Source organism: Mandrillus leucophaeus, unplaced genomic scaffold, assembly GCF_000951045.1.
Source record: "Mandrillus leucophaeus isolate KB7577 unplaced genomic scaffold, Mleu.le_1.0 Scaffold209, whole genome shotgun sequence".
Lineage (NCBI taxonomy): Eukaryota > Metazoa > Chordata > Mammalia > Primates > Cercopithecidae > Mandrillus > Mandrillus leucophaeus.
Window position 1 is genome coordinate 3,393,599 of NW_012102132.1, and position 26,600 is coordinate 3,420,198.

The window sequence follows — 26,600 nt, forward strand, 5'->3', positions numbered from 1 at the left end:
CCTGTATTGGAAGAACGTGACTTCATGGAAGGGTTATGAGATGGTTAATGTCTCTAAAGCAACAAGGACAGATGATTCCCCTGTGCCAAGGGAAACAGCAAGAGGAAGAAGAGACCACAGGTGGCCTCCAGTACACCTGTGGCCCTTGGGCTCATGGCTCTGTGCGAGTCAGACGCGGTCCAGCTGGGCTCTGGCAGGCTCCTTTGTCGCCCTGCCAACTGATACTCACTCCTGGGCCTTCAAAGGTTCGATGAGCATCTAACAAATTATACAATTGAAAAGATTATCAGCTTGGAAGCCTGAACAAATCTATAATGAAATGAAGGACCCAAAGGCATTTTAATTATTGAACACATAAAAGGAAGTATATTTAAAAAAAATTGGTCAAACTGTCCTGTTATCATTTTAAAGGAATTTACAGGGCTGTTATAGATTATTCTTTTGGAATATTTCAGTTTATAGCAAATGCCTAAACTGGTTTCTTCATTGCACAGTATTTTCTCTTAAAATGGGTGCTTTAAAACAATTACATACAGATTAAAAATCCTCATTTCTTTGCTTAATTAAAACGTTAATACTCTTAGACAACACAGATCTGAAATGGTGAAACCAGCAATTCCCCCCCACCTTACAACAAATTAAATTGAGACAAAATTACAAACACATTTCACTACATGATTATTATTAATAAAAATCAGTTTCTTTTTTTTTTTTTTTTATAAAGTTGCCCAAAATGCAAGGGATGTGCATAGGTTTACAACTTAGTCATAATAGCATTTTATTCTTATTCCCCTGGGTGTGCCCCATGAACGGAATGTAGAATGTACTTTGCTGTAGATTACAGATTGTTTTGTCCAACACAGACACACCGACAGCATAAACGCTCGCGACTGTCCACATGCATTAAGAGTCAAGACCCAACTTCAAATCTCTAAAAGGTTTACAGGGTGCTTCAAAGAGACAGTATCACATTATCTGGATGTTACATAAAGGACTTAAAAAAAAAATACTATTCTAAAAAAAAAAAAAAAAGAGAAAAAAGGCCTTTAAAAATTTATGACTGTTTTGTAATCACTACACTAATTATTTCAAATAAATAAAGGAAAGAAAGATATTCCAATCCATAAAATCAGACTCTAAAAAGAATGTAGTGTTCCACCCCCAGTCAAGGTAACAGAATCATTGTTTATTATTATTAAAATAGATTATAGAAAGCAGCATCTATTTTGTGCAGTTTTTAGGGGCCTTGGAAATAAAAAGCTATGATTTCCAAAAATATAACATTCCAAAGGATTGAATAATACATACATTTAAAGATACATTTTATTAAAGTTTAGGAGAACTGATTAAAAAAGATACTGTCTCTTTAAATTAGTGTGTAATTGTTTTTCTCCTCCTATCTATTCGGACATGACAATAATTATAAATGTAGGTCACACTACAACTAGGTAGTCTCTAGGGACCATGACCTGCTGACACAAGGCCGATAACAAAGAGGCTTTTCCACGTATGAGGTGCTCCCAGTTATGCTCAGATATCTGGGGAGAGGCCTAATAGACCCAGGAGACAGGGACCCACTGTGGGGCTGTGCACACGAGCTCAACAGCTTCCTCCAGATGTCTGATTGTCTCATCAATTTCATTGTTGATAATTGTGAGATCGAAGTAGTGTGCATATGTTCTCTGTAAGATGTCAGACTCCTTCTGCAGACGCTGAAGAGATTCATCCTAAATGGTGATGAGATGGAGGTAGGGGTGGGCATGAGAGGAGGAAAAGCAAACAGAAGAGAGAAATCAGTTGGATTCATTTTCTTTTCACATTTTTGTTCATCCCAGTGTCAGAAACAGTCAAGGCCAGACCCTGACATGCCGTATTCCAGCATGAGGCCAAGTCCGCTCCATGACAGAGGAGACAGTGATTGCTCAACATGCAACAGAGGGTCCATGACAAAGCAGACGAACCAGAGAAAACAGACACTCTTCAGGAAACACGCCACCCCCACTCAGGCCTAGCTATGCCTGTCCCCAGAGTCAGGCTTGGCAGGGCCATGCCAGGTGTGGGTTAGAGTGGCTATGGTGGCCCAAACAGGCCCACAGGAAGCCCCCCGCCCTAGCCTCAAGCCACTCTCCCAATTGGGAGAGGGAGATGGTGGCAAAGCCTGAGCTCTTTGCCCCCCTCCCCTTGGTCCTCCACACTCACTGGAGCCAGGCCTCAGGGCCCAGCTGGGTTTGCACCAGCAAGTCCCTGCCCTTGGATGACAAATTAAGTTGTATTTTTTCCTCTTGTACTTAAAGGTGCCACCGTTCCAGGAATTCAATGACATATAATGGCCCTCACTCAATAGCAGCTGATGCCAGAGGCAAAAGCTCTTTGAGTGTTACAAATAATGGCCGGAATAAGGCTGTTTCCCCAACAAACAGCACCTGGCATCTGATGAATCCCCCCAGAGTGGTCTGCATTAGAAATGGCTGGACAAATGTCACTGTTCACAGGTCCTCGTATCTCTTATGAAAAAAACCAAAGGAAGAGAAGCTGCTGAACTCTAGAGAGGTTTGCTGCAACAAAGGATGCTCCCTAAGCTGCAGCTTGCCACAGATTTTAAGAACTCTCGCAAGAGGGATCCAACAGGAGGAGGGAGTTTAGGTCCCAGCTTTGTCACGCAAGTGTAGCTTCCGCTACAGAGTGGCAGTTCTTTCAAGACAGGGGTCTCTTAAGAGCCACCAGAAAGAAGTCTGCCTCTATATCTTCATGAGTCAAATTTGTCATGCTGAACTCCCAAAGGGCAAGTTCAACCTTGACACTAGGGAACTTTGTGAGTCAAATTAACCACCCCCTACCTGCCAAACACTAGGTGGGTGAGCTCTTGGGCTGAGTCTTAAATATACATAGAGATAATGAAATACCTCTTTATTTGATGAGTGGCTCTGTCTCCAGCTATAAACTTGTCTTGTATGCCCTGTAATTGCTGTGCCCCAGCATTAGGCATAGTGCCTTACACATAGTAAGTGCTTAATAAATGCTGTCAAAAGAACAAGCACTTGTCTGACTAGTGCCAGTCATTATAGGGTTTTACACGTATTAAATCTAAAATCAAGAGACTGAGCAATTCTTCCCAGAAATGGGGGCCCCAGGTGACAGAGAAAGATCTCCAGAGAAAATAAAAGATGCAGTATCTTCAAGGACCTAGGAGCCGTAGTGCCCAGTACTGGCTTAGGGCCCCTCGCCTCCTCTTCTCTAAGGCCCCTCTGTTATTGGCAAGAGACCTTTCCTGGTGAGGCTGCTGGGAGGTCCAGGCAAGCCTCAGCTCTCTGGGTACAGCTCTCAAGAAAGGGGACTAGAAGTAAGATAAAGAGACTTGCTTGATTCCGTCCTGGCCCTGCAGTGGGCATGCACAGACACCACAGCAGACGGGAACTCAATCTTCTCTCTCAGGGCGCTCTGAACCAAGAATGTCCTACCTGTTTTGTCCTCTTTTACAGGCATTTCAAAGCAGGACAGGGCATGCTTTGACTGAGAGTGTTAAGTACTACAGTGTAGCTAAGACCCCAGTTAATCATCACCTTCTAGTTCTGCTTGCACTTAAAAAGCATAGTATTTTCACTGTGGCTTTACTTAATAACCAACACAATGCAAAAAAAAAAACCAAAAAAAACCCAAAAAACCAAAAAACCCGCCATTTTAGCAAACGTGCATTCACCCAAAGACAGGAGTGCTTCCTACCAGGATGAAAAGGAACAATTCCTACAACATCACTGTCTGGCACACGGGATTCTATTTGAATATGTAGTCCTGAGCTTCAGAAACCACTAGCAGAGTTTATGACTTGCTCAGCAAGCTGGGCTGATGAAAATATTCAAGAAAATGTATGGCTGAAAGTATCACATTTTTAATGTAGGTCTCTTTACAGAAAAATAAAGCTCCCTCTTAAGAATCTTTTAAGATGAAGCTATATTTGTCAGTCTCTTCCTCGACAACAGCTTGTCTGTGTGCTTGACTCACACGTGAGCAGGGTTTAACTCAGTGAAAACAAAATGCCTTTATTCTAACAGCAAAAGCAAGGATTTGTGGGAACAAAGTGTCTACATTCTAAATCTATTAAAAGAAACAAGGCTGTATTTCACTACCTCCTAGCTGGTACTTACAGGCAATTTTCTGCACCATTTTGGCAGCTATGGAAAATTAGTAAAAGGGCAGGAAAACAGGCAAAACAAAAACAAAAGCAAAGATGATGATTCAAGAAAAATACATGGCAACTTAAGGATAAAAGCTAACCACAATGTGGAGTTTCAAACATGCTTGTGTATTAAAAAAGATGGGAAAGTAGAATTTTACAAAGGAATATACCTCTTGCAGATGAAATGACAAAAACATGATGGAAAATATGAGTAACACAGGTAAATCAAAATCCTGAATCTTCCTTAAAGGTACACAAAGGGAAAATTTCCAAGCCTTGATTTAACTAGATTTTAAGCTTGGGTGAGTTTAGGTCAGTGTTGACTGAACAGAGTCGAATCCTCTGATGATTTCTAGAACCTGTGAAAGCAACTGTCTTCAGGATAACTTTGTATAAGACTCTCCCCTTAACTAAGGAACCTACAGCGGATAGGCACTGCTACACTTAGCAGACACATGGTAACTACCCTTTGGATCTGCTCAGCAATGGAAAACCTTCTAAAAGTCGGCAGCCAACTCTCATGAGTACCACGTCTGTGGCAGTTTCTGACTTGAGCTGGCTTGACAGTGGACAGAGCTGATTTCTAGGTTTGGTAGTCTCCAGGGGCCTGGAGAGAAATTCCACGAAGGTTCCACTCCACGGGCCGCACAATCCGTAACTGGGTAGGGAGTAGGCTGGCAGCCCTGGAGGTTGTGAGACACCTGGGATGCCTTGGTCCTGGTGGGAGCGAGGGGGTTTGTCCTCAGATTTTAGAAGTCAACTTACTGATAAGGCTGTCCCATGTAGCATTCTACTCCACATCCCATTTCATCAGAGCAGTCTTGCTGCAAATGTAGGTTGACACGCTTCTGACTGTGCTGGGGACTAAGGCTTGATCCTTACGGCTTATTTGGGGAAAAACAGATTGATTCTTACCTCATTTAAACCTGGAGTAATAGTTGGTGCAGCAATGAAAACAACAAAAGGAGCAAACTCTGCAGTTCTCAGGACCTTCAGTGCCTGTGTTAAGAAAAAAAAAAAAAGAAAAATCCCGACTTAAAAGAAGAAATAACTAATGTAACTTTCAAATGAGTCTATAAAAATTTTTATACAACTGAAAATTTCAAGCCCTTGGCTCAAATTTTTGGCAAGGTATTATTAAATTTACCAACTTTATACATAACTTATATTACTTTTTTTCTAAAGGATGGACAATAGCCATCAGACAATAAAAGTTGGCAAACTGGACATTTTTCTTATGACTCATGAATCAATCTCTTTTTCTTCATAAAAGTTAACACTGATTATGTTGGTTAATGTCCATTTAAACCTGGCTATTAGTTGTAGCCTCAATTTTAATCCACAGGAAATGCATTTAAGGAGAGACTTGGACCTGCAGGCTGGTTTTGCCACTAATCTGGAGGCCACTCCCTCACATTTCAAATTTCAAATCGCTAGCCAAGGACTGCTAGCAAATCTGTCCACTGTAACTGCGTTGCTCTGCTGAAAAGCCCCCGGGACTCCTGGGGAAGGGGGAAGCTTGCCCAGGGCTGGAGTTAGAAGCCCTAGACTTTGTGTCTTAGTCCTGTCGCTAAAGACACTGTGTGGCTGTGGGCAATGTGTAGGCTCATGAGAAATCGCTGCATTCAAGAGAGAAGGGTCTCTGAGATCCCTTTCAGTTCCCTTCCAAGGCACTGAAAACCTCTAACTGCAAGCTACTAGTTTGGATAGATATACTGCAACGCTGCAATCAGACGCTGCGGGAGTTAATTCTGCTAAGGGATTACTGTTTCAGCTCCTCCCCAGGAGGATATGATTATCTTGGAGGTTACAAACTCCCTTCCAAGGAACAAAACCCAACACATACAGATACCCAATTCACAAGTGACTGACATGTGATTAATTCATATGCGCTGGGGTAAATATCTTGCTGTCATTTACACAAGAACTTAACTATCGTGCTCCCCACATAGTTTGCTTTCTAAATGGTCTTTAAATTTGCTTGCTTCGTGCTATTCCTATTGCTCCATCTTTTGCCCGGCTTATTGTCATAGTAATCAGACTGGTTGCCCTGCCTCTGGTTTTGCTGCTTTCCAATCGACACTCTACCCTGCTACTGGAATGATCTTTCTGAAATTCAAAACCCATGGCTCTCCTGCTCAGAATTCAACAGTTCCCTCTTGGCCTCAGGATAAAATGTATACTCCTCAGCATGCATGTCACCTCTCTCCCTCATAAACATGCCTGTGCTTAACCTCTTCAGCCTTTCTCTCTGCCCCTTTGCCTCCATGGGCCAGCCGTCCTGAACTACTTTCAGTTCCAGAAAGGGCCAGACTCTCTTCTGGCTTTCCGGCCTTTTGACTTACTACTCCCTCTGCCTGGACCTCCCATCCTCTCTTCCCCTTCCCCACTCGCCCTTTTGCTTGGCTGAGTAATCCTTCAGAACTCAGCACTGATGCTCTTTTCTCTGGGAAGTCCTTTGTGGGCTCTGAGACCCTCCCATGTGCTCCTGAAGTACCCATCACATGGGAAACCCAAGACCCCACGGACTAGCGGGTACCCTCCTTCAGGGCAGGGACTGTGTCTTCTTCAGCTGTCTCACTCATGGCCAATATGGTACCCAGCATAAACTGCCCTTATAAAAAAATTAAAATGTAAAAATAGTAGATATAATTTGCACAGAATTTATCTTGTCTTTTAAGGCAGGTTCATCTACAGAGCACTCTACTCTCTTGGCCGAAGGGACTCTCTTAGCCTCTTCGTGTATATAGGCATGTAAGAGACAAATTTGACATGAAAGCTTCTTTCTTTTTTTAGTGCAAGGTTGACTTTCACTAGGATTGATTATATTTCTGAATTTTAGTCACACAGCATTTTCTTGTGGGTTGAGGGAGACTGGTACATTGTATTTATCCATCAAAGTTCTTTAATTCTTAAAGTCCTAGGCTCTGATTCCTCTGGTAAGAAAGCTCTTTAAGCTTGCATATATGTTAATTTTTGAAAGAGGTAACTGGCAATTTCTTTGCCAATCCCCAAGGAACAAACATTATGATGAAGTCCATATATAGGTCAAGCAAGCTAACAGGGATCTTCACTTAGAAATATCCTTTATGTCAGTATTATCTTAGGCCTTTTTTCCTTCCTTCCTATACTCATAGATCAGGTGAATACAGGGTCAGGTGAGACAAGGTTTTCTCATCACCCCTACTCCTGGTCACACACATATACCCATCCCATAGCCTGCTTCTGGGCAACTGAGATGGGAAAGAACCCTATTTGCTTCTATCTCCAAAGCTATTCTGAGTTCTAGATGGAAGTCCACCCAGCCTGGATGCTGAACAGAACTCACGGATGAAGTAGAGAATGACACCCTGGGCATGAAATGGTTTTTTTCTCCACTCAGTGGCCCAGCCTGCCAGGTACCCAATCCTTCTCATGTTTTCCATTCCAGCTATCACATTACAACAGCAGAAAACAAACTGTTTGGAACATTAGTTTAGCTTTCTGCAGACTGCCCATCTCTGCACTGCATTCATGTCCTTGGTCTATATCCATAGACTGCACTTACTGCATAAAACCATCAATGGTGGCCATGTTCCTCACATTGCCAGATGCCTCTCATGTCTACGAATCAGGTTATATTCCTTGATTTCCTTTTTTTTGCCCCGGTTGTCAGAAAGTTCAGAGCCAAATTTAGTATTTATCACAGTAACTAAAGTAGCCCTGTGGTTAGCATATTTGCTCTCTCCTCCTTTTTGTGGCTTTTTCTATTCCTGTACTTTATTATTGTACTTTCAAAAATTCTAAGATGCCTCAAATCCTGATTGAGATTTTCCTGTCTAGTCAGCCTTGTATTTTCAGCAGACTCACCACACATTTCCTCACTTGTTCTTGAAGGTCTTTGTGCCATACTCTGCACTACTTATGGGTCTCAAGTGAGTGCCACTTTTGGTGCTGTGGCAGCCTGACTGAGGTTCAGAGTTACGTCAGGGACAGGAAATGGAATTGCTCACAAGGATTCCCCTCTCCCAGGCAGTTAACAGGTGACTTAAAGATGAACTCTAAGCCCTCTTCCTTTCTGACTCAGGATGAGGCACAAATTTTTTAATGCTCATGGGCAAATATTTCTCTCTGAATCTCTCTGGGATTCGGAGAGAGAGACAGGGACAGAGAGAGAGAGACAGAGAGGGAGAGAGAGGAAGAGAGAGAAAGAGGGAGGGAGAGAGAGAGAGAGAGACAGAGAGAGACAGAGAGAGAGTATGAGTGTGTGTGTGTGAAAGAGAGAGAGAGAGGAGAAACAGGGACAGATATGGACAGGGAGAGAAAGAGCATGCTCTAGAAGGATCACTGAAAGCATGCTAGATTCAGATAGTCAAAATAACATTAATATTTGTGGAGATAAATTGATTCTATGGCTTGGCTATGGCCAATAATTTATCTCAGGTTATTATCTTCAAGGAATAGAAACTCATTTGACCCAAGTGTATAAGATGCAGATATCTATTCTGGTTTGCAAGCTTAAAAGGCACACAGGGGCACGCATCTGAGTCATTTGGTACAAAAATCTAAGGGTTTAGGAAGAGTGCAGTGACCCCGGAACCCATCTCAAGAGAGCTAACTGATTTCACAAAATAGTCTCTGGTTCAGAACCTGGCTCTTGTTTTAAAGTATGGATTCCTAACAAGACTGTACGCTACCTCTTGATGATGACCTCTTCCTCCGTGGGCAAAAGCAAAACTACAAATATTCTGCTATTATTAACTTTTTCATGCTACAAATGGATACATCAGAATAAAGTTAAAATCTAAAACCATCACATTAAGCTCTGATTACACAATGGGGCTATGACAGTTTCAGCTTTAGAGGCACAGATTACTTTCTGAGCCATAGCTTTATTTTCATGAGAAATAAATTCTGCAGTTTTTCTTAGGTTTGACTGAATTACAGATTTTTCTGAACATTAAAAAAGAAAAGGAGGCTTTAAATTGTACTACTATGGATAAGGTGAACCATCTTAAGGATTCCCAGGGTTACCTCTTCTAGGGTAGTACAGTGAAAGGAAGTGGGGATTTATTGTAAAAGAATAAAAATTTAAAAATCAACATAGTTCAACTTCACACCTCACTTTCAATTGACTGTAAAGCCTTAATCGAGTCACAAGTATGTTAAGCCTTGGTTTCTCCATCTACAAAAGTAGATACTGATCTCCAGCTCATAGGGTTACAAGGATAAGGTAAGGAGTCATAATGCCTGGCGAAATATATAGCACTTTAAGAACATAATCTATTACTATTTCATGAGAAGCCAGGTTATTAATTTCTTTCTAGTTTAATGTCTTTACCATCATCCTCTAGCTTTAAAGTTGGACCACAACATCTTATCATATAGTGTTATTAGACGTGCTCAATTGGGCCTCAGTTGTCTGAAATAAGATGGCATACAGTATTAGACCGGCACTAAAAGAGTTGGACACGTGTTAGGTGGTTTTCCTATGGTCCACATGTAGTTTGGCAGAAGTGAGAGGATTTAAAAAAATGCCACAAGGCCCTTCTGTTATGGACAGTTTCGCATGTACAATGAGGAAGGAATTTCATCCTCACCATCTTGTCTTCTGAATTGTATTCTTAGCTCCTGACCCTCCGCTTGGCATATAAGTGCTTAATACAAGTTTGTTGGATTGAACTGTCTGTGAGATACAGTAGAGGGGTCATCTAAGAAGCTGGAGTGGGAAAGGGGGGTGAAGAAAAATGTCCTAAGGAGAGAGCCTCCCTGGAGCAATGAGGCTCTGCCTGAAAGCAAGTTGTTCATGGTCACAGGCATCCTGAAGGCAGGATGAAGACCTTGCCCAGCCGAGGAGAGACTGGGCTGAGGGCAGAGAAGCCCAAGAGTGAAGCCCAGGCGGTGCAGATTGCGGGCATCCTCAGCTGTACTGTGGTATGCAGCGGTCATTGTGAGACCAGGACTGGCATGAGGCTGGCCTGGGCAGCAGGGCCTGGGACGAGTGTAGTCAACCAGACCAACGGGAGGGGCAGGACCTGGGCAATCCCTATCCCCAGGGCCGCTGGCCCAAAGAGGCTCAGGCAGCCAGGATGCCTATGGCCGGCCCTCGGGGCTAAGTGGATCTGAGAGATCACAGTTCTGAGATGCAGGGACCCAGGAAGCAGGAGAGAAGAGTGCAGGTGAGCTCATCCAGCACTCAGGGGAGCAGAGGAGAGTGCCCAGCCGGGGTGAGGAGGTGCTTTGGGGCCAAGTGCAATGGGTAAAAGTAACTGCTGTGGGTGTCCTGAGGAGGCTGAGAGAAGTGTCTCCCACTCAGCAGTGCAGAGCAATGCATGGCTGTGCAAGGGCAAGGAGACAGGGAGAGCTGGACGCTACGGGTGGAGCAGCAGCAGCAGCGGCAGCAGCAGCAGTGGCGGTGGCGGCGGCAGTAGCGGAGGCAGGTAAGGCAGAAAGCCCTCGAAAGTGGACTTAGGTAATGCAGAGGGAGTCTGAGGAGCCCTGCAGCCAGCATACTGCTAGAGACATTACTACCAGCAGAAAACGACGTTCAGGTGAAGACCAGTGTGGAACCCAAGGAGAGGATGTCGAAGACCAGGACCAGGATTGAGACTTTGCCTCTAGCCACCCCTGGCCAGAAGATTTTTCCAATCCCTAGTAAGGAGGGATTAGCAGTTAAACAAAAATCAATCTGTGGTACACATCATATATTTAGTTCTATATAGGTCCAAGTTAATTGTTAAGTAAATGGCAGTGTTCACCCTACTGCTGCTTTCCTCCCTAGCCCCTTAAACAGATCCTTTTGTGGTTTCCAAAGTTCCAAGTTCAAGAACGCCATCAGGTGTTGTAAACAGAAATGGGTGAACCCACTGGCCACAAATTAGGATCCTGGAGCCCAGAAACTGAGCTGTCAGGTCCCACGTCACACAGACTCTGGCTATACAGGTTCTGTCCTTGCTTTAGGGATGATTAGGGGACCAAGTCTCATACAGTGGTCCTTGAACAGGGATTCGTCCTGCCTAGGATAGCCAGGTAAGCCTCCTGATGAAACACAGCCTGCTTGAGGGAAGCTGGTCTACTATTTCAGCAGGTAGCATACTGGTTCTATTTCTAAGTGTTAAAAGAGATTTGGTACAGGTCAGTCCGAGAAATGGCAACTCGGAGTCACATGGGCACCCACAAGCCTCTCCTGTAACCCACCTTGATGTCTACAACTCCCAAATCCTTCCTACTGTGCTTTACCTCCCATGTCTACTTGGTTTGAACTCAGAGATGAAAAAACAGCTTGTCAGCATTTTTGATGTAAAGCCTTCAGCTTTCTCTTTTCCAAGTTTAATAATTCCTATTGCAAGACATATCTAGAAACCATTTCGTCATCTCTGTGTCTGGCTCTCTTTTGAGTCCTCTTCCAAGTCTTTATCCCTCTCCTACTTTTCGCTCAGGGTCAGGCATTGTGCTCAGGTAAGGAAATGGCAGAGGCTGAGAGACACCATGGGTTTCCATCCCTGCTGTCTTTGACATCTGGGCTCACTCATGCTTGCTTTCATAAAGCTAGTGCTGTGTTTTAGACCCAGGCCCCAGGATCAGTTTCTCACTGGAGATGAACATAATGTGCTGGCAGAGGCTCTGATGGTCCAGCATGAGCTGTACCCAGAGAGGGAAGGTGGCTGTTGTGATAACAAAGTGCCAGAGCCTCATCCTGAGGTCAGATGATTGTAGGATTTCTGGCAGGCGTAGACCCAATCAGGAACCTTATTGAGCTTCTGCATATAATAAACCTCTTAAGAGAATAATGTCTGCTTCTTAAATACCTGGTGTGTGCACTGAGTCCAACGATTAGTCAGCTGGCATTCTAGACTGTGAACCCCCAATGCCTCTATTATTGACACTTTTCCGTAGTTTATGAAATTATGTGACCTGTGACTTTCTGATGGTATTTTTGATTTCAGAATCTGTGCTTATTGGCATGCAGGCAGGATGTCAGACATTCGGGGAGGCTGGGCATTACCTGAGGCTCCACGTCCAGTATTGCAATCAGCCCCTGCTCGTGGATCTTCCGGATGGTCTCCAGTTTTGTCCCATACATTGCATCCTCGTGGCTGCCGTACTCCAAGTACTCGTTATTAGAGATGTCTTGCATCATTTGGTCATGAGATACAAAGTAATAATTCTTTCCATTTTCTTCATCTTTCTTTGGAGGTCTGGTTGTGTCTGCAAAGCCGCATGGCACAAGAGGTTTAAAAGGCGGAGCTGATGAGCTTACTACGCTCCCAACAGATTTACTCAAACCCAGTCTCTTCCTAAAAGCTGTGGATTCTTTAGCATATATCTCATATCCCCTGTTCTCACCCCCAGTGGCTTTGCAGAACTAAATTCTAGAAACCATATTTATCTGTGTACATCACACCACAGTAGCCAGTCAGTTGTCTGGTTTGGTGAATCTTTCAGTGTTCAGGTGAGATGTATTTTATCCCTTCATGAATCACCACAGGAGGAAGACATGAAATGGCCCAAGATGAATATAACTCACTGTGTGCCTTACTGCAGTTGAGTCTTGTGTAGAAGGAAAACAGGAGAATAAAAAAATGGAAAACCGCATATGGTTAAATTTAAATAAGCCAAAATTAAATAAAATTCAAATTTTAGTTTGTCAGTCTCACTAGCGGCATTTCAAGGATTCAATAACCACGTGTGGTTAATGGCCACTGTACTGGACTGCGCAGACATCAAGTACTGTCATTGTCACAGAAAGTTCTATAGAAAAGTGATGGTCTATAACATCTTGCAAAAGGAGAATGTTAGGATACAGCAAAAGGCACATTACACTGAAAACACAATGACTGTGGCCAGACATAGCCATAATTTTTATGGAAGACGTCAATCAGGAGGTGACAAACTGGCTTATGGGCCAAATATGGCCTACTGTCTTTTATTTATTTTTTTTTACTTTGGAGACAGAGTCCCACTCTGTAGTCCAGGCTGGAGTACAGTGGCGCGATCTCAGCTCACTGCAACTTCCGCCTCTTGGGTTCAAGAGATTCTTGTGCCCTCAGCCTCCTGAGTAGCTGGGATTATAGGCATGTACCACTATGCCCAGCTATTTTTTGTATTTTCAATAGAGATGGGGTTTCACCATGTTGGCCAGACTGGTCTCAAATTCCTGACCTCAGGTGATCTGCCTGCCTCAGTCTCCCAAAGTGCTGGGATTACAGGTGTGAGCCACTGCACCCGGCCACCTACTGTCTGTTTTTGTAAACAAAGTTTTATTGGAACACAGCCATGTGCTTTTGTTTACATATTGTCTATGGTTGTTTTCATGAGATAACAGCAGAGCTAAGTGCTTGTGACAGACTGTGTGGCCTTAAAGCCTCAAATGTGCACTATTTGGTCCTTTACAGAAAAGGTTTGCCTACCCCTCACCTGAGTGAGTGTAACTGAAGTATACGCCAATAAGCTCTAGTTCTGCGGATACTAATAGGACCAGTATCCTGCAAAACACACTTTAGGAAATGTTTTTCTAGATGAGCTAGGGACACTGGTTTTAATATTCTCTCTCTCTCTCCCTATCCCCCTTTCTCTTCTCCCTTCCTTCCCCTTTTTTCCCTCTCTCTCCCAATTTCCTCACTTCCTTCTTTCCTTGAGAAAGAACAAATTTATGCTACTCTCTCCTGTGTACATGAGCCTAAACTAATGGGGAATTCCCCCTTTCCTGCTAGCCTGTTAGAACATCAAGTGCTTGTGGTCATCAAAATGTGGACATTTTAAGAGAAGCCCTTTCTCTCAAAAGCTGAAGAACCGGCATTACCATTTATTTATTGAGACAGGGTCTCGCTCTGCTGCCCAGGTTGGAGTGCAGTGGCAAGATCTCAGTTCACTGCAACTTCCATCTCCCGGGTTCAAGTGATTCTCATGCCTCAGCTACGCTAGTAGCTGGGACTACAGGTGCATGCCACCATGCCTGGCTAACTTTTGTATTTTTAGTAGAGATACGGTTTCACCACGTTGGCCAGGCTGGTCTCAAACTCCTGGCCTCATGTGATCCACCCATCTCGGCCTCCCAAAGTGCTGGGATTATAGGCGTGCGCCACCGCGCCCGGCAAAGAACTGACATAACATATTGATGTTGTACTATCTTTAGTCGTCTTAGTAGTTAGATACATGTTACATACACATACGGGGTCAAATATTTCAAAGACTAGTCATGATTGATGTCATCAAAGGTAAGTTTTAAAACCAAACTAGTTAACTGGCCATTTAATAACATGGAAGTTCAACTGTTACGTGGTTAAGAAGAAGCTAAATGTTAGGTAAGCTTGCTGTACTCATGATCTAGACATAAGGAGAATTAAAAGAACACTTCAAAGTGTTTTACTAGAAAACCCCAGTAGTGCCAAATGAGGCACTATTGGATAAATTTCTTGTGTAAATCAGACAGGGTTTTGGGATGAAGGTTGTCTCATGAAGCCTCCTGGCTCTCTGAGGTGTACAGATAACTGTAAGTGGCGGTGACATTGCTTCAGGAAGGCATGTGAAGGCCCTATAGAATGGAGCCAATCTTCACATTTTCTCCTGTTGCTCTTAAAAAATCATTCTCCTTTAGCTCTTCCAACCCTGAACTGCTAGAAAGCTTCTGGGATGAAAATTTTATTTTATTTTATTTTTTTGAGACGGAGTTTCACTCTTGTTGCCTAGGCTGGAGTGCAATGGTGCGATCTTGGCTCATCACAACCTCCACCTCTGGTTTAAGCGATTCTCCTGCCTCAGCCTCCTGAGTAGCTGGGATTACAGGCATGCACCACCATGCCTAGCTAATTTTGTATTTTTAGTAGAGATGGGGTTTTTCCATGTTGGTCAGGCTGGTCTCAAACTCCCGACCTCAGGTGATTCGCCCACCTCAGCCTCCCAAAGTGCTGGGATTACAGGCATGAGCCACCGCGCCTTGCCTAAAATTTTAAACTTTAGAATAATGATGATAATAATGAAACGATAGTGGTAGATAGCTTCTACTCATCCATCATCTGCTAAGCGCTTCATACACATGATCTCAAATCCCCTCTGCAATCCTGGAATTACTTCATTTTACAATTGAGAAAATGAAGAGGGCAAGAGGTTAAGAATAAGATACAGAAAATAAAGGAGAATTAAAAATCTTACAGATTTGAAAATCTCTACGGAAACAACTGTTAGCATATTGATTGGGTTTAAAAAGTGATAAGAAATCAACAATTTAAATATTAATTAAGGGAAAAATTGTCATATCAGAAACTTTACAACTATGAAAACTTACTTTTCTGAAGAATAATTTGTCTAGGTAATGCGTATGACATGTTGTTAGAAAAATTGTTACAAACAGAATGGATGAACCTAAATTTATTTAAAACACACACACACACACACACACACACTCTATACACATATCTGTACTAAGACAAGCCTAGAAGGGTATACAGCAGAGAAGCCTAGAAGGGTATACAACAAAATATTTATAGCATTTATTATAGGGAAAGAGGGGTTGGGATTATTGTTAACTCATTTTCCTCCTTGTTCTTTTTTGGATTTTACGAATTTCCTACAATGAACAGTTATACCTCATGTAATCAGAAAAAAATACACACATTATAGAGTTAAAAAAGTGATAGGAAAAATATAATGAAAAGAGATTGAGACATTGCTTACGTGGAATAGGGTACGCAAACCGGTCTGGGTGCTTTGTGATGAGAGTGTTTTTTATGTGTCTTCTCCCAACACCATGTGCGCCTATGTCATTTAGGAAAAAAGAATGTTAAAATTGACAACTCTTAATAATGTTCACAAAATGTTTTGAAAGAGAGAATAAGCAACCCACTTATACAATCAAACTTACCTAACAAGACTAGTGTTTTCCTTTTGAATGCTGGCAGTTTTACTACTTCTTCATATGTGACAAGATCTAATTGATCAAACACTAAAACGCAAAGATTTAGAAGAAAGGTGAATTTGTGGAATGACTATTTCATGTACATAAATTATAATTTTACTGCAAAACTACAGTTATATTAAAACCATGTCTTAAAAATATGAATCTAACTTATGATATATGGCTTATATGTAATTTAAGTCATATAGCATCTAGGGAGAAATTTTCATTTTTAAGCCCATGAAAATGCACTTTAGAACTAGGGGCATCCAAAGATGCTGAACACATGCATTAAAATGTCCAAATCTAAAAGATGTTACATATCTTTTCATGCAGTATCCAACAAATTATATGAATTCATTCGAAACCACATGCTGTTCATATTTTTCCAATTCTAAGAAGTCAGTAATACTAAAAAGAAAAAGTCTACAGACAGTGACCAACATGAATATAGCATGAATGCAACTAAAGTTAACCAGGAGAGGGGCCAGCTAGAACATTTCTAAAGATGGATGAGAAATGCATGGGCAGCTGGTCTTTAACTTCATGGTTCTTTCTTTCAACAGAGTTGATGAAGGTGGCATGCTAGATTCTAAGGCAAGTTCTGTAACTATTTCATAAGCTTATCAATGAGCATCTCACAAGCTTTCCTGTAACCCAGATATCCATTCAATGGAGAGTCTTGAATATGTAAGGAGAGTTACATGCTTTCCTGGGCCTGAAAACTTGTCGACCATTACATGGGCAGTCTGCGTGTGGTGGATCAGGATGGAAAGAATCATGAAGCAGAGTCTGAGCTCCGAAACCTTTGCAAAAGTGGAGTTCTCTAATCACTACAGACTGAGGAGAAATATTTTAACAAATATTTTCTGAAGCCTGCCTCTTAACACTATCATAAAAGCAATTTCAAGCAATGTACGAAACTTTCCTGAGCAGATGCCCATTCCTGTTGAAATTCAACGTGGTCCAATTCTCACACACATTTGGAAATTCTCACAAAGGGCTAAAATTGTATGTCTGTGTTTCCTGTAATTTTTGTATGGTCATACCCAAATGCTGTCAGTTACATACTGACATTTCTTTTTTTAAAGAATATGGAATAAACCCTGGATTTTAGAGGGGTTAAAATAAATTCAGTAAAATCGATTCAATGATGTAATAAAGGAATTTGGGCTGCTTTATTTATTTATTTATTTTTGAGATGGACTCTCGCTCTGCCGCCCAGGCTGGAGTGCAGTGGTGCGATCTCGGCTTACTGCAACCTCTGCCTCCCAGGTTCAAGCGATTCTCCTGCCTCAGCTTCCCGGGTTACAGGCACCCGCCATTATGCCCAGCCAATTTTTGTATTTTTGTAGAGACGGGGTTTCACCATGTTGGCCAGGCTGGTCTTGAACTCCTGACCTCAGGTGATTCGCTGGTCTTGGCCTCCCGAAGTGTTGGGATTACAGGTGTGAACCATCGCACCCGGCCGAAATCTGCGCTACTTTAGCCAATCATTCATTAAGAGAACCTTCTACTCCTTAAAACAATATGGCCAAATGATTGTGAATATCACCTTAATTCTTAACATTAGTGATTTGCCCAATCACTTAAAATGCAAAACAAGATACTTGGGAATAGAATAGATCAGAAACCAACAAACAAAAAGCACCATTATCACAATATATAAAGAAATACAATATATTAAAATAGAGGTTAGTGTATATTAATGGGTATTTGCACATTTGTTTTCTTTCGATAACTTGATTTATAAAGGTTGATTGAAAGTCTTTAAAGCATATCCTCTAGCAATAGCTAAAAAGCCAGAAATGTTTTCTGTGTTCAGAATGGCAGACTCACAAAATTAAAATGAACATGAGGCCCTCTGTGGTAGGGCTAGTTAGTTATACTGCAGTAGTAATGGAGTGATGAGAGTTGCAAAAATAAAAGCAGGAGTGCTGATGGCATTATTTTTTAGACCTATTGCCCTCTGAGTGATATTTCCATCAAGAAAAAGTATGCTTACGAAAGAAGTGCATTGACAAGCAGATATGTTTTAATATATTTTAATAAAAATAAGCAAGCATCTCACGAAAGAGCAAGATGATGATGATGACACAAGCTTTCTCAATGGTATATACACACACCTATCCCTCTATAGAGCCCTAACTCTAATCCTACCAAATTAAGACTTGTCATTTTTAAAAAAAAACACATAAGAATGAGTTAGATGTCAACAATCAAAACCACAAACAGGTATGTTATGAAAATGAAATGAAACAGATATGTTAAACATCAATATCTTAACCATAAAGGAGCAGCATGAAGAGGTTACTCTGGTCTAAATGAAATTGCCACACGGTCATAGGGTTGAGAAACAATAAAAAAAGGGTATTTTAAAATAAGAGATACAAAGAATATTAGGAAAGCACTTAAAGAATGAACTTTTAAAGGTTTTAAGTTGCTTGCTGATTAAAAAAAAGGACTTAAAAGAAAATCATCAAAAACACAGAGGCATAGTCATTCAACAGGTTACTTACATGCACAGAGGCCATTGGGAGTGAGACAGCATGAAAAATGTACAGGGGTCATTGAAATATGGCTTTTCATATATTAGTAAAATAAAAGTATAATATGTACAAAATAAACTTTATCATGCAATATTCTAAACACAAGGCAAATAAATCACATTAAGAAACAAACTCATTTAATAGAAATTCAACAATAACCTTATATAAAAGCCAGTGGATTTTATATACTAGCATAGACATTTTATCGAGAATAGTTACAAGAAAACCTCTTCAGAGAGTGTAGACATGGAAGCCTTTTGCTTTTCACTTTGTACTGTCCTGTACCATGTGTAATTTCTAACCATGTGTGCCTATTATTTTTATTATTATTATTATTGAGACAGGGTCTCACTCCTTCACCCAGGTTGGAGTGCAGTGGTGGGATCTTGGCTCACTGCAGCCTTGCCTCCCGGGTTCAAGTGATTCTCCTGCCTCAGCCTCCCAAGTAGCTGGGATTACAGGCGTGCACCACCATACCCAGCTAAGTTTTGTATTTTTAGTAGAGATGGGGTTTTGCCATGTTGGCCAGGCTGGTCTCGAACTCCTGGCCTCAAGTGATCTGCCCACCTTGGCCTCCCAAAGTGCTGGGATTACGCATGAGCCACTGCGCACAGCCTATTATTATTTTTAATGCCAACAGGGCAGTGAGTGAGATTATGGGTCACTTTTCGTTTCCTTTAGAGTTGCTTGTATTCCAGAAAAAAAAAGAATAGCTTTTAAAGTCAATAGTACTAACTTGTGGTATTAAGCATAATTTAAACACACCTATGAATGGTACTGTAGAAATCCCCTATGTTCAAATATGTGTATGTAAACATTTCGGGGCTCTAACATTTAAGAAAACAAATTAATGAAAACTTCCTAAATTTTTAAAAAGTTTACATTAGTAACTTGATCTAAAATGACTTTTGGAAGTCCTGGGGGCTGAGGAATCTCAATGCCTCTAGAGTTCAGTTGTTCTAGCCACACTACAATGCTTTTTGCACCAAGTATACATGGCTAGAAACCTTTTATGTGTTACAGAAAATGTATTTGCTGTAAAAGCTACACACACCATAATCAAATCTATTCCCAAGGATTCAGAAATACTGTCTGGCACAGTTTGCTCATATTACCCTGATTTCCTGCTAAACTACTTAACATTCCAGACACTTCTTTTAAGTATTTATGTAACTACTTTCCAGGTTGAATTTTTTCCATAAAAAAGTCATTAACGTTGAATCCTTATCTCAGTTGGAAATGCTATCAAGATCTTCATATACTATAAAGATCTCCAATTCAAAAGAGCATTGCACACTGGTAGCATTGGGTTAAGAAGTAGATACTTGAATGCCCGCAGGGGTCAGGTAGCTAATGTGGTTGAATGAAGTGGGCCAGGTGCAAAAACAGGGAGTGGTGTGGACAGCGTGTGCTGGAGAATGAGTGACCATTCAAAGGCCACATTAACCACCCAGAGTTACTGCGAGAGAAAGTGGGCCTGGTATTGCTGCATTCCTTGTTCTTCTAAGGGAACTCTGAAACCCAAATTTTTATGTTAAATATCCTGACTTTCACATGTGATGACTTATTAAAATTTATTTTAAACACTGTGTGTGTGGGAGTTAGAGGGATAAAATTTACTCATGGGTCAAATTCAGCGAATAGGCTGTCACTTTATGATGGGAATTGTAGGTAACACAGTCTGAACAGAATTCCACTTTAACAAGCTATGTAGAATTTCCTAGTGACAAAAATGGAAATAATTCTAGTGTTATCATTCCCACCAGTTCTAGATAATGACAAAATTCCCAACCTTCATTTGTACCACAAATACAAATAATGCCAGAATTTGATAAGGTTTGGATCTTGCCATCAATATATGATGAATTCTCAAAGATTTGAAGCAGGAAACAAAACATACGGCCTTTATTTTAATTAACTGAGTAGTAGCAGAAGAACAGAGTACTGTATTTTACCATCAACTTCTAAAGAAGCCAGAAAAATCCTTTTGAGATCTTGTTTTATCTGTGGCCCATGAGCCCATCTAGTTTGGTATGAAAGGCTATGATATTTCTCAAAGCAACTGCCTCACCAGTGGAGGTCAATAGTATTTGTTTCTCAGTCTTTTAGAGCAATTCTTTATAAGGACACTTCTGTACATTGGGATGATCTTTCATCATAGCTAAAAGCAGAACAGCTGATTAAATACTTGACAGTTTGATCTCTTGTAAAGCAAAGGTAATACTAAGCAAGTGGTTCTTCTGGACTTTCTAATGAACAAAATGGAAGAGTTGGTTGACGATGCAGAAGAAACCTGAAGAGATGGTGACAGAAAGGAACGCTAGGCTTTGCAGGCAGTGTATTTCAGAAAGTCCAGGAAAAAAGTTGGGAATCTTCTTTCAGAAAGAGACACTAAAAAGAGAGCTCACAGTGATTATTTTGCAGGCGAGGGAAGCCTAACAATGATATCCTGACTAGAGAATCACAAATAGGCCTAAACACAAAGTTCTACAAAGACACTTAAGGGTCTCTGCAAGGACCATCCAAGAAGCTCAGACTTTCTTTCAAAGGAGGGCCTTATACACAGTGACACACACTGACATGTAGAACAAGCCCTCAAGCATGGCAAGGAAGGTTCTGATGCCCAGAAGACCGCTGGTTAGGAAAATACTGATGATACCAAACAGGTGGTGGCAGTAGGCTCCCCTGTCCTCTCAACCCCTCCTTTCTTCATTCTAAGCTGACAAGAACTTAGAGAGGTCAATGGTTTGGGATAGGAGGTAAATGTCAAAAGACAGAGGAAAAAACAATTCTATTCTACCCCTATTAGGCTCCTGACTTCTATGTCAAGGGTAATAGCTTTCAACCTGGATAGGCAATGTCTACCAGAGAGCAAGAGCCTGAGATAGACAGTACAAGAATACTTGGCTTCATTGAATGATTGCCGTTTGTCAGGCCCAGTGATGAAAGAACCTGAGACCCACGGATCTTTAGAATTAGAAAAGATATCCTTGATTAACCTAATTCCCTCATTTCAAGGCCCGCAGAAGCGAAGTGATTTGCCCAAATTGCACACTCAGGTGTGCTAATTCCTGGTCCTATCTCCAGCTGCCTATTAAGCTTACAGGCGTGTTTGCAGGACCACTGTGCACCACCTAACGGGAATCAGAGAATGGGAACAATGGAAGAAGACCAGTGATGCCCTGATGGCAAAAGAGTGGAAAAACTGAAAACACACACACACACACAAAAGTGAAAACACTGGCTGCCAGATTGAATGCTGATTCTCTGGCAAAATTCTTAAATGAATGATTAAATTGATTCTTTGACAGTATTTAGAGAATTCTAGTTTTTCAATGAATTAATTTCTTACTTTCCTCAGAGCTGAATTAAAGAATACTGGCAAACTGAATACTCATGTTTACATACCCTCTATTAGTACAGCATAAATCTAATGATGAACTGACAGCCTGAACCAGCCATTTCTTCGCTTTTCTAGGTGTAAGTTACTTTCAATGCCATCTATATGTATGTATCATTTAACACTGTTGCAAAAATTATAAGGTGAGATGCATACATTTCTCAATTTATATGTCAACACATCTCCTTGTCAGCCTATTAGATTGTGTTAGACTGTTAGAAGCTGACAGAAATAAGGGCAACTAAGGAGACTTGGTAATAACCACTGACGTTTTGTGTGAAGCAACATTCTGCTGATACCGCTGTGCATTTCTATTTATTTCATTTTTATTTTGTATAGATAGGGTATTGCTATGTTGCCCAGGCTGGCCTCAAACTCCTGGGCTCAAGCAATCTTCCTGCCTCAGCCTCCTAAGTAGCTGCGATTACAGGCACCACCACCGTGACTGGCTCTGCAGTGCATTTCTTCAAATAGTATACTTGAGCATTTACTTAATAGTTGCTACATTTTGTGTAACTAGTCTGCTTTAACTATTTCTTCCCTTCATAAAACCAAAAAAGCCATTATGAAACTGCTGCTCTGTAGTAGCACATAATCAGAAATTATACTGTTTTTGGAAATAAAAAAGTGGTACAATGTAACTAACAAGAAGGGAATGATTCCTTATTTAACTGAGCTGTTTAAACTTAACCCATGTGGCCACTCACATTCATTCCACATTATACAGCAGTTTGAAATGTTTACTTTTAATTTCTGATTGAGAAATGAACAATTCAGAGTATGTTATAACATTTACAGAGAAAAATGCATTTCATACTTGTCAGAAACATTATGCCATCAATCTGGGTATGCATGACTGGATTCACTTGATTTTTTTGGCCACATTTCTAATTTTTGGAGCTATTTCTGAAACCTTGGGAACTAACCTAATGCCAGTCAGGACTTTCAATTCCTCAGAAAAAGTTCCTTATAAAAGGAGTCATATTAAGAAGTTATTGAAAATAACTTCTTACGTTAGCACTCCTGTATACCACTATGCATTTTCTTTAGCTTAAGTTGCACCCTGTGAATCTTCTGGATATTCTATTGCAACAACAGATCATGCTTTTTTGGTATTAATTTCTGTTTTTAACAAGACAAGTGAACATTTTGACTTAAGTTGAATACAAACTTCCATATGGGCAAACATACATACTATAAAGGGAAGGCCAAGATAAGATTCTTGCTCTTGTGGGAGCTTGGAAATATCATGAGGGAAGAAGACTACTCACAGAAATGGACAAAACCAAGTTAGTGTCCATGTCATTTGTACTCTTTCAAACCAACCACAGAACCATTTGTGACACAGTTCTCTGATAAGAGCACACCTCTACCCTTAGATGTTTATCACAGGGCCACGCCCAAGGGCCAGGCAGGAGCCAGAGGGGAGGAGATCTGTTCAAGACCAATCCCAGCCAAGGAGATAAGAATCCTGGCTACTCAGCAAACTCTCAGGCTTTCATTTCTCAGGGGAGGACTTAACATGTTGGATTCTTTTCATTCCAGAAGATACTATTTCAAAATAACATTTTTGTCCTATAAAGTATAGCTCTGTAAAATATCTAGCAAATAACCAACATATTAATTGGAGGTAGGGGTTTCTTAAAGGTTTTGAAAGTTGATGACGATCTCATATGGTAGAATTTTTTGGATAGAGAACACCGAAGACTGAATTAAAATATTACATCTCTTTAGGTCTTGGAGATGCTTAACCCAGCCTCAGTAACAGTCGTGCTTTTCCCTACCTGCATTGTGCTTTGCCAAATATTTATCTTTGTACTGCTTCTTTTTCTTGCCAAACCAAGTACAGCTGGCCTGCTGCTCCTGTTTGGTCTTCTCCATGGCAATGCAAGCTACTCGCCTAGCACACATAAAAATAAAAATAAAATAAAATGAATTTATAGTTCTGGTTGATAAAATAGAAGAGTCATCCATTTGAAGAATTTACATAAAACAGCATAACCATACTCATTCTAATCTTTTAAAAAATTTGGACAAAGGCTATTCTTTGGTTTTCATGACAATTTCCTAGAAATGTTTTTAAAATATAGGCTTATACTAAAATGGCATGGTACTCCTTGAACATATACTGACAACACAGATTAGATGCCTAAACATGTGGCCATGAGACACAGTAGAATGTTTCAACACAGGCCTGGTTTGAATTCTGGCTTTGTCACTTGTTAGCTGGTACTGAGCACTTAATGTTAGACACTTTTCTAGGAACTTTACATGTATTAACTCCTTTAATCTTTCTAACAACAGCTTAATAAATGGTACTACTGCTACATGGAGATTCTAATATAAGATATAAAAAGTGTGCTCTGATTAAATTCACAGTTATAACCACAATCAGGACATTATAATTTTGATCTATAACATCCAGCATTGGTAACATAAACAAAGATGATGTTAAAAAGTTGCTCTTTTAGGTTCAGTCTAAGCAAATACTTACTTTTCAGGATACTGCCACAGAAGACTTTGCTCTCTTAATGATTTTGCTCATGGGGGCTAACCAAGGGTCCCCAAGTGACTCACATATAAGAGTCCAAAATCACGATCGGAATGCCATATGGTGCTATTGTAAATGGCAAGTTACTTTCCAATGACATTGTACTGATTTACACTCCCACCAGCAGTGTATGAACATTCCTACTGTTCCACTTCCTTGGCAACACTTGGTATTATCCATCTTTAACTTTAGCCATCATGGTGGATGAATAATGGAACACCACTGTGTTTTTAATTTACATTTTAGTTTACGTTTCACTCATTAGTAAGATTGATCATTTTTTCATATGTTTATTGGCTACTGAATTTCTTCTTTTGTAAAGTGTCTGTTCAAGTCTTTTGACCATTCTTCTATTCAGTTGTCTTTTTCTCATAGATTTGTAGAAATTCTTTATATAGTCTGGATATTATGCTTTTGTCAGTTATTAATATATGTGTTGCAGACATCTTCTTCTACTCTGTGGCTTGCCTTTTTGCTCTCTTTATGGTATCATTTGATGAGCATAACTTATTAGTTTTAATTTAGTCAAATTTATCAGTCTTTTCTTTAATGGGAAGTATTTTTGATATCTTAAGAAATCCTCAGCCAGGTGCAATGGCTCATGCCTGTAATCCCAGCACTCTGGGAGGCTGAGGCAGGTGGATCACTTGAGCTCAGGAGTTCACACCAGCCTGGGCAACATGGTGAAACCCCATCTCTACTAAAAATACAAAAATTAGCCGGGTGCGGTGGCATGTGCCTGTAGTCCCAGCTACTCCAGATGCTGAGACAGGAGAATTACTTGAGCCTGAGAGGTGGAGGTTGCAGTGATTTGAGATCATGCCAGTGCATTCTAGCCTGGGCAACTGAGCGAGACCTTGTGTAAAAAAAACCAAAAATGAAATTCTTAGCAGGGGATTTCCCAACACTTTGGGAGGCCAAGGAGGGAGGCTCACTTGGGGCCAGGAGTTTGAGACCAGCCTGAGCAACATAGCAAGACCCTATCTCCACAAAAAAAAAAAAAAAAAAAAAATTTGCTGGTGTGATGTTATGTGCCTGTAGTCCCAGCTACTAGGGAGGCTGAAGCAGGATCACTTGAGTACAGGAGTTCCAAGCTGCAGTCAGCCAAGACTACACCACTGCACTCCAGCCTGGGAGACAGAGACCCTGACTTTAGAAAAATAAATACAAATAAAAAGAAATCCTTCCTTGTCCCAGAAGATATTCTCCAATATTACCTTCTCAAAGTTTATAGTTTTGTCTTTTACATTTTGGGTATTAATGTACTAGTACTGCTGTTTTTTCTGTTTTTGAGACAGAGTCACCTTGTGATGCCCAGGCTGGAGTGCAGTGGTGCAATCTCGGCTCACTGTAACCTCTGCTTCCTAGGTTCAAGTGATTCTCATGCCTCAGCCTCCTGAGTAGGTGGCATTACAGGCGTGTGCCACCATGCCTGGCTAATTTTTGTATTTTTTTAGTAGAGATGGGGTTTCACCATGTTGGCCAGGCTGGTCTTGAACTCCTGACTTTGTGCGATCCACCTGCCTTGGCCTCCCAAAATGCTGGGATTACAGGCGTGAGCCACTGTGCCCAGCCTAGAACTGATTTTTGCTTATGGTGTAAAGGAGGGGTCCAATTCCTTTTTTCTTCCTAATGGATACCCAATTGTCCCACATTATTGAAAAGCCTGTCCATTCCTCATTGCTGTGCACATCAAGTGTCCATTTATGTATGGGAGTGTTTTCAGGTTCTCTATTCCTTTGTGGTCTATTTGAGCATACCTAATTATCTCTAAACCCATACCTTATTATCTTGTTTACTATAGCTTTATAACAAGTCTTGGTATCTGGTAGAGCAAGACCTCCTTCCTTGTTCTTCAAGAGCATCTTGGCTATTCCTGACCTTGTGCATTTCCATGTAGACTTTAAAATTAGCTTGTCAATTTCAAAACTGTTGGGATTGCATCTTATCTATGAAATCTATCTAGGAGGAATAGACATCTCTATAATACTGAGTCTTCCAGTCCTTGAACACAGTATGTCTCTCCATTTACTTATATCTTTTTAAATGTTTAT

The 26,600-nt window shown here is 40.9% G+C and overlaps 1 protein-coding gene across 4 annotated transcripts in view; it reads right to left on the minus strand.

Moving 5' to 3' along the window:
- Positions 1-343: 343 nt before the first annotated feature.
- The window catches only part of CASK (calcium/calmodulin-dependent serine protein kinase (MAGUK family)), a 405,996-nt gene continuing 379,739 nt past the window's right edge, over positions 344-26,600 (minus strand). For 2 of the 4 annotated variants that reach the window (XM_011980193.1, XM_011980190.1), the window contains 6 exons: positions 23,780-23,895; positions 16,014-16,094; positions 15,827-15,907; positions 12,159-12,361; positions 5,090-5,173; positions 344-1,727 (listed from right to left, as the gene is read on the minus strand). In XM_011980193.1, the coding sequence (XP_011835583.1) occupies positions 1,551-1,727; positions 5,090-5,173; positions 12,159-12,361; positions 15,827-15,907; positions 16,014-16,094; positions 23,780-23,895 (742 nt within the window). In that variant the 3' untranslated portion in view covers positions 344-1,550. The remainder of the gene's footprint in view (positions 1,728-5,089; positions 5,174-12,158; positions 12,362-15,826; positions 15,908-16,013; positions 16,095-23,779; positions 23,896-26,600) is intronic. The other 2 variants (XM_011980192.1, XM_011980191.1) reach the window with 1 other exon arrangement.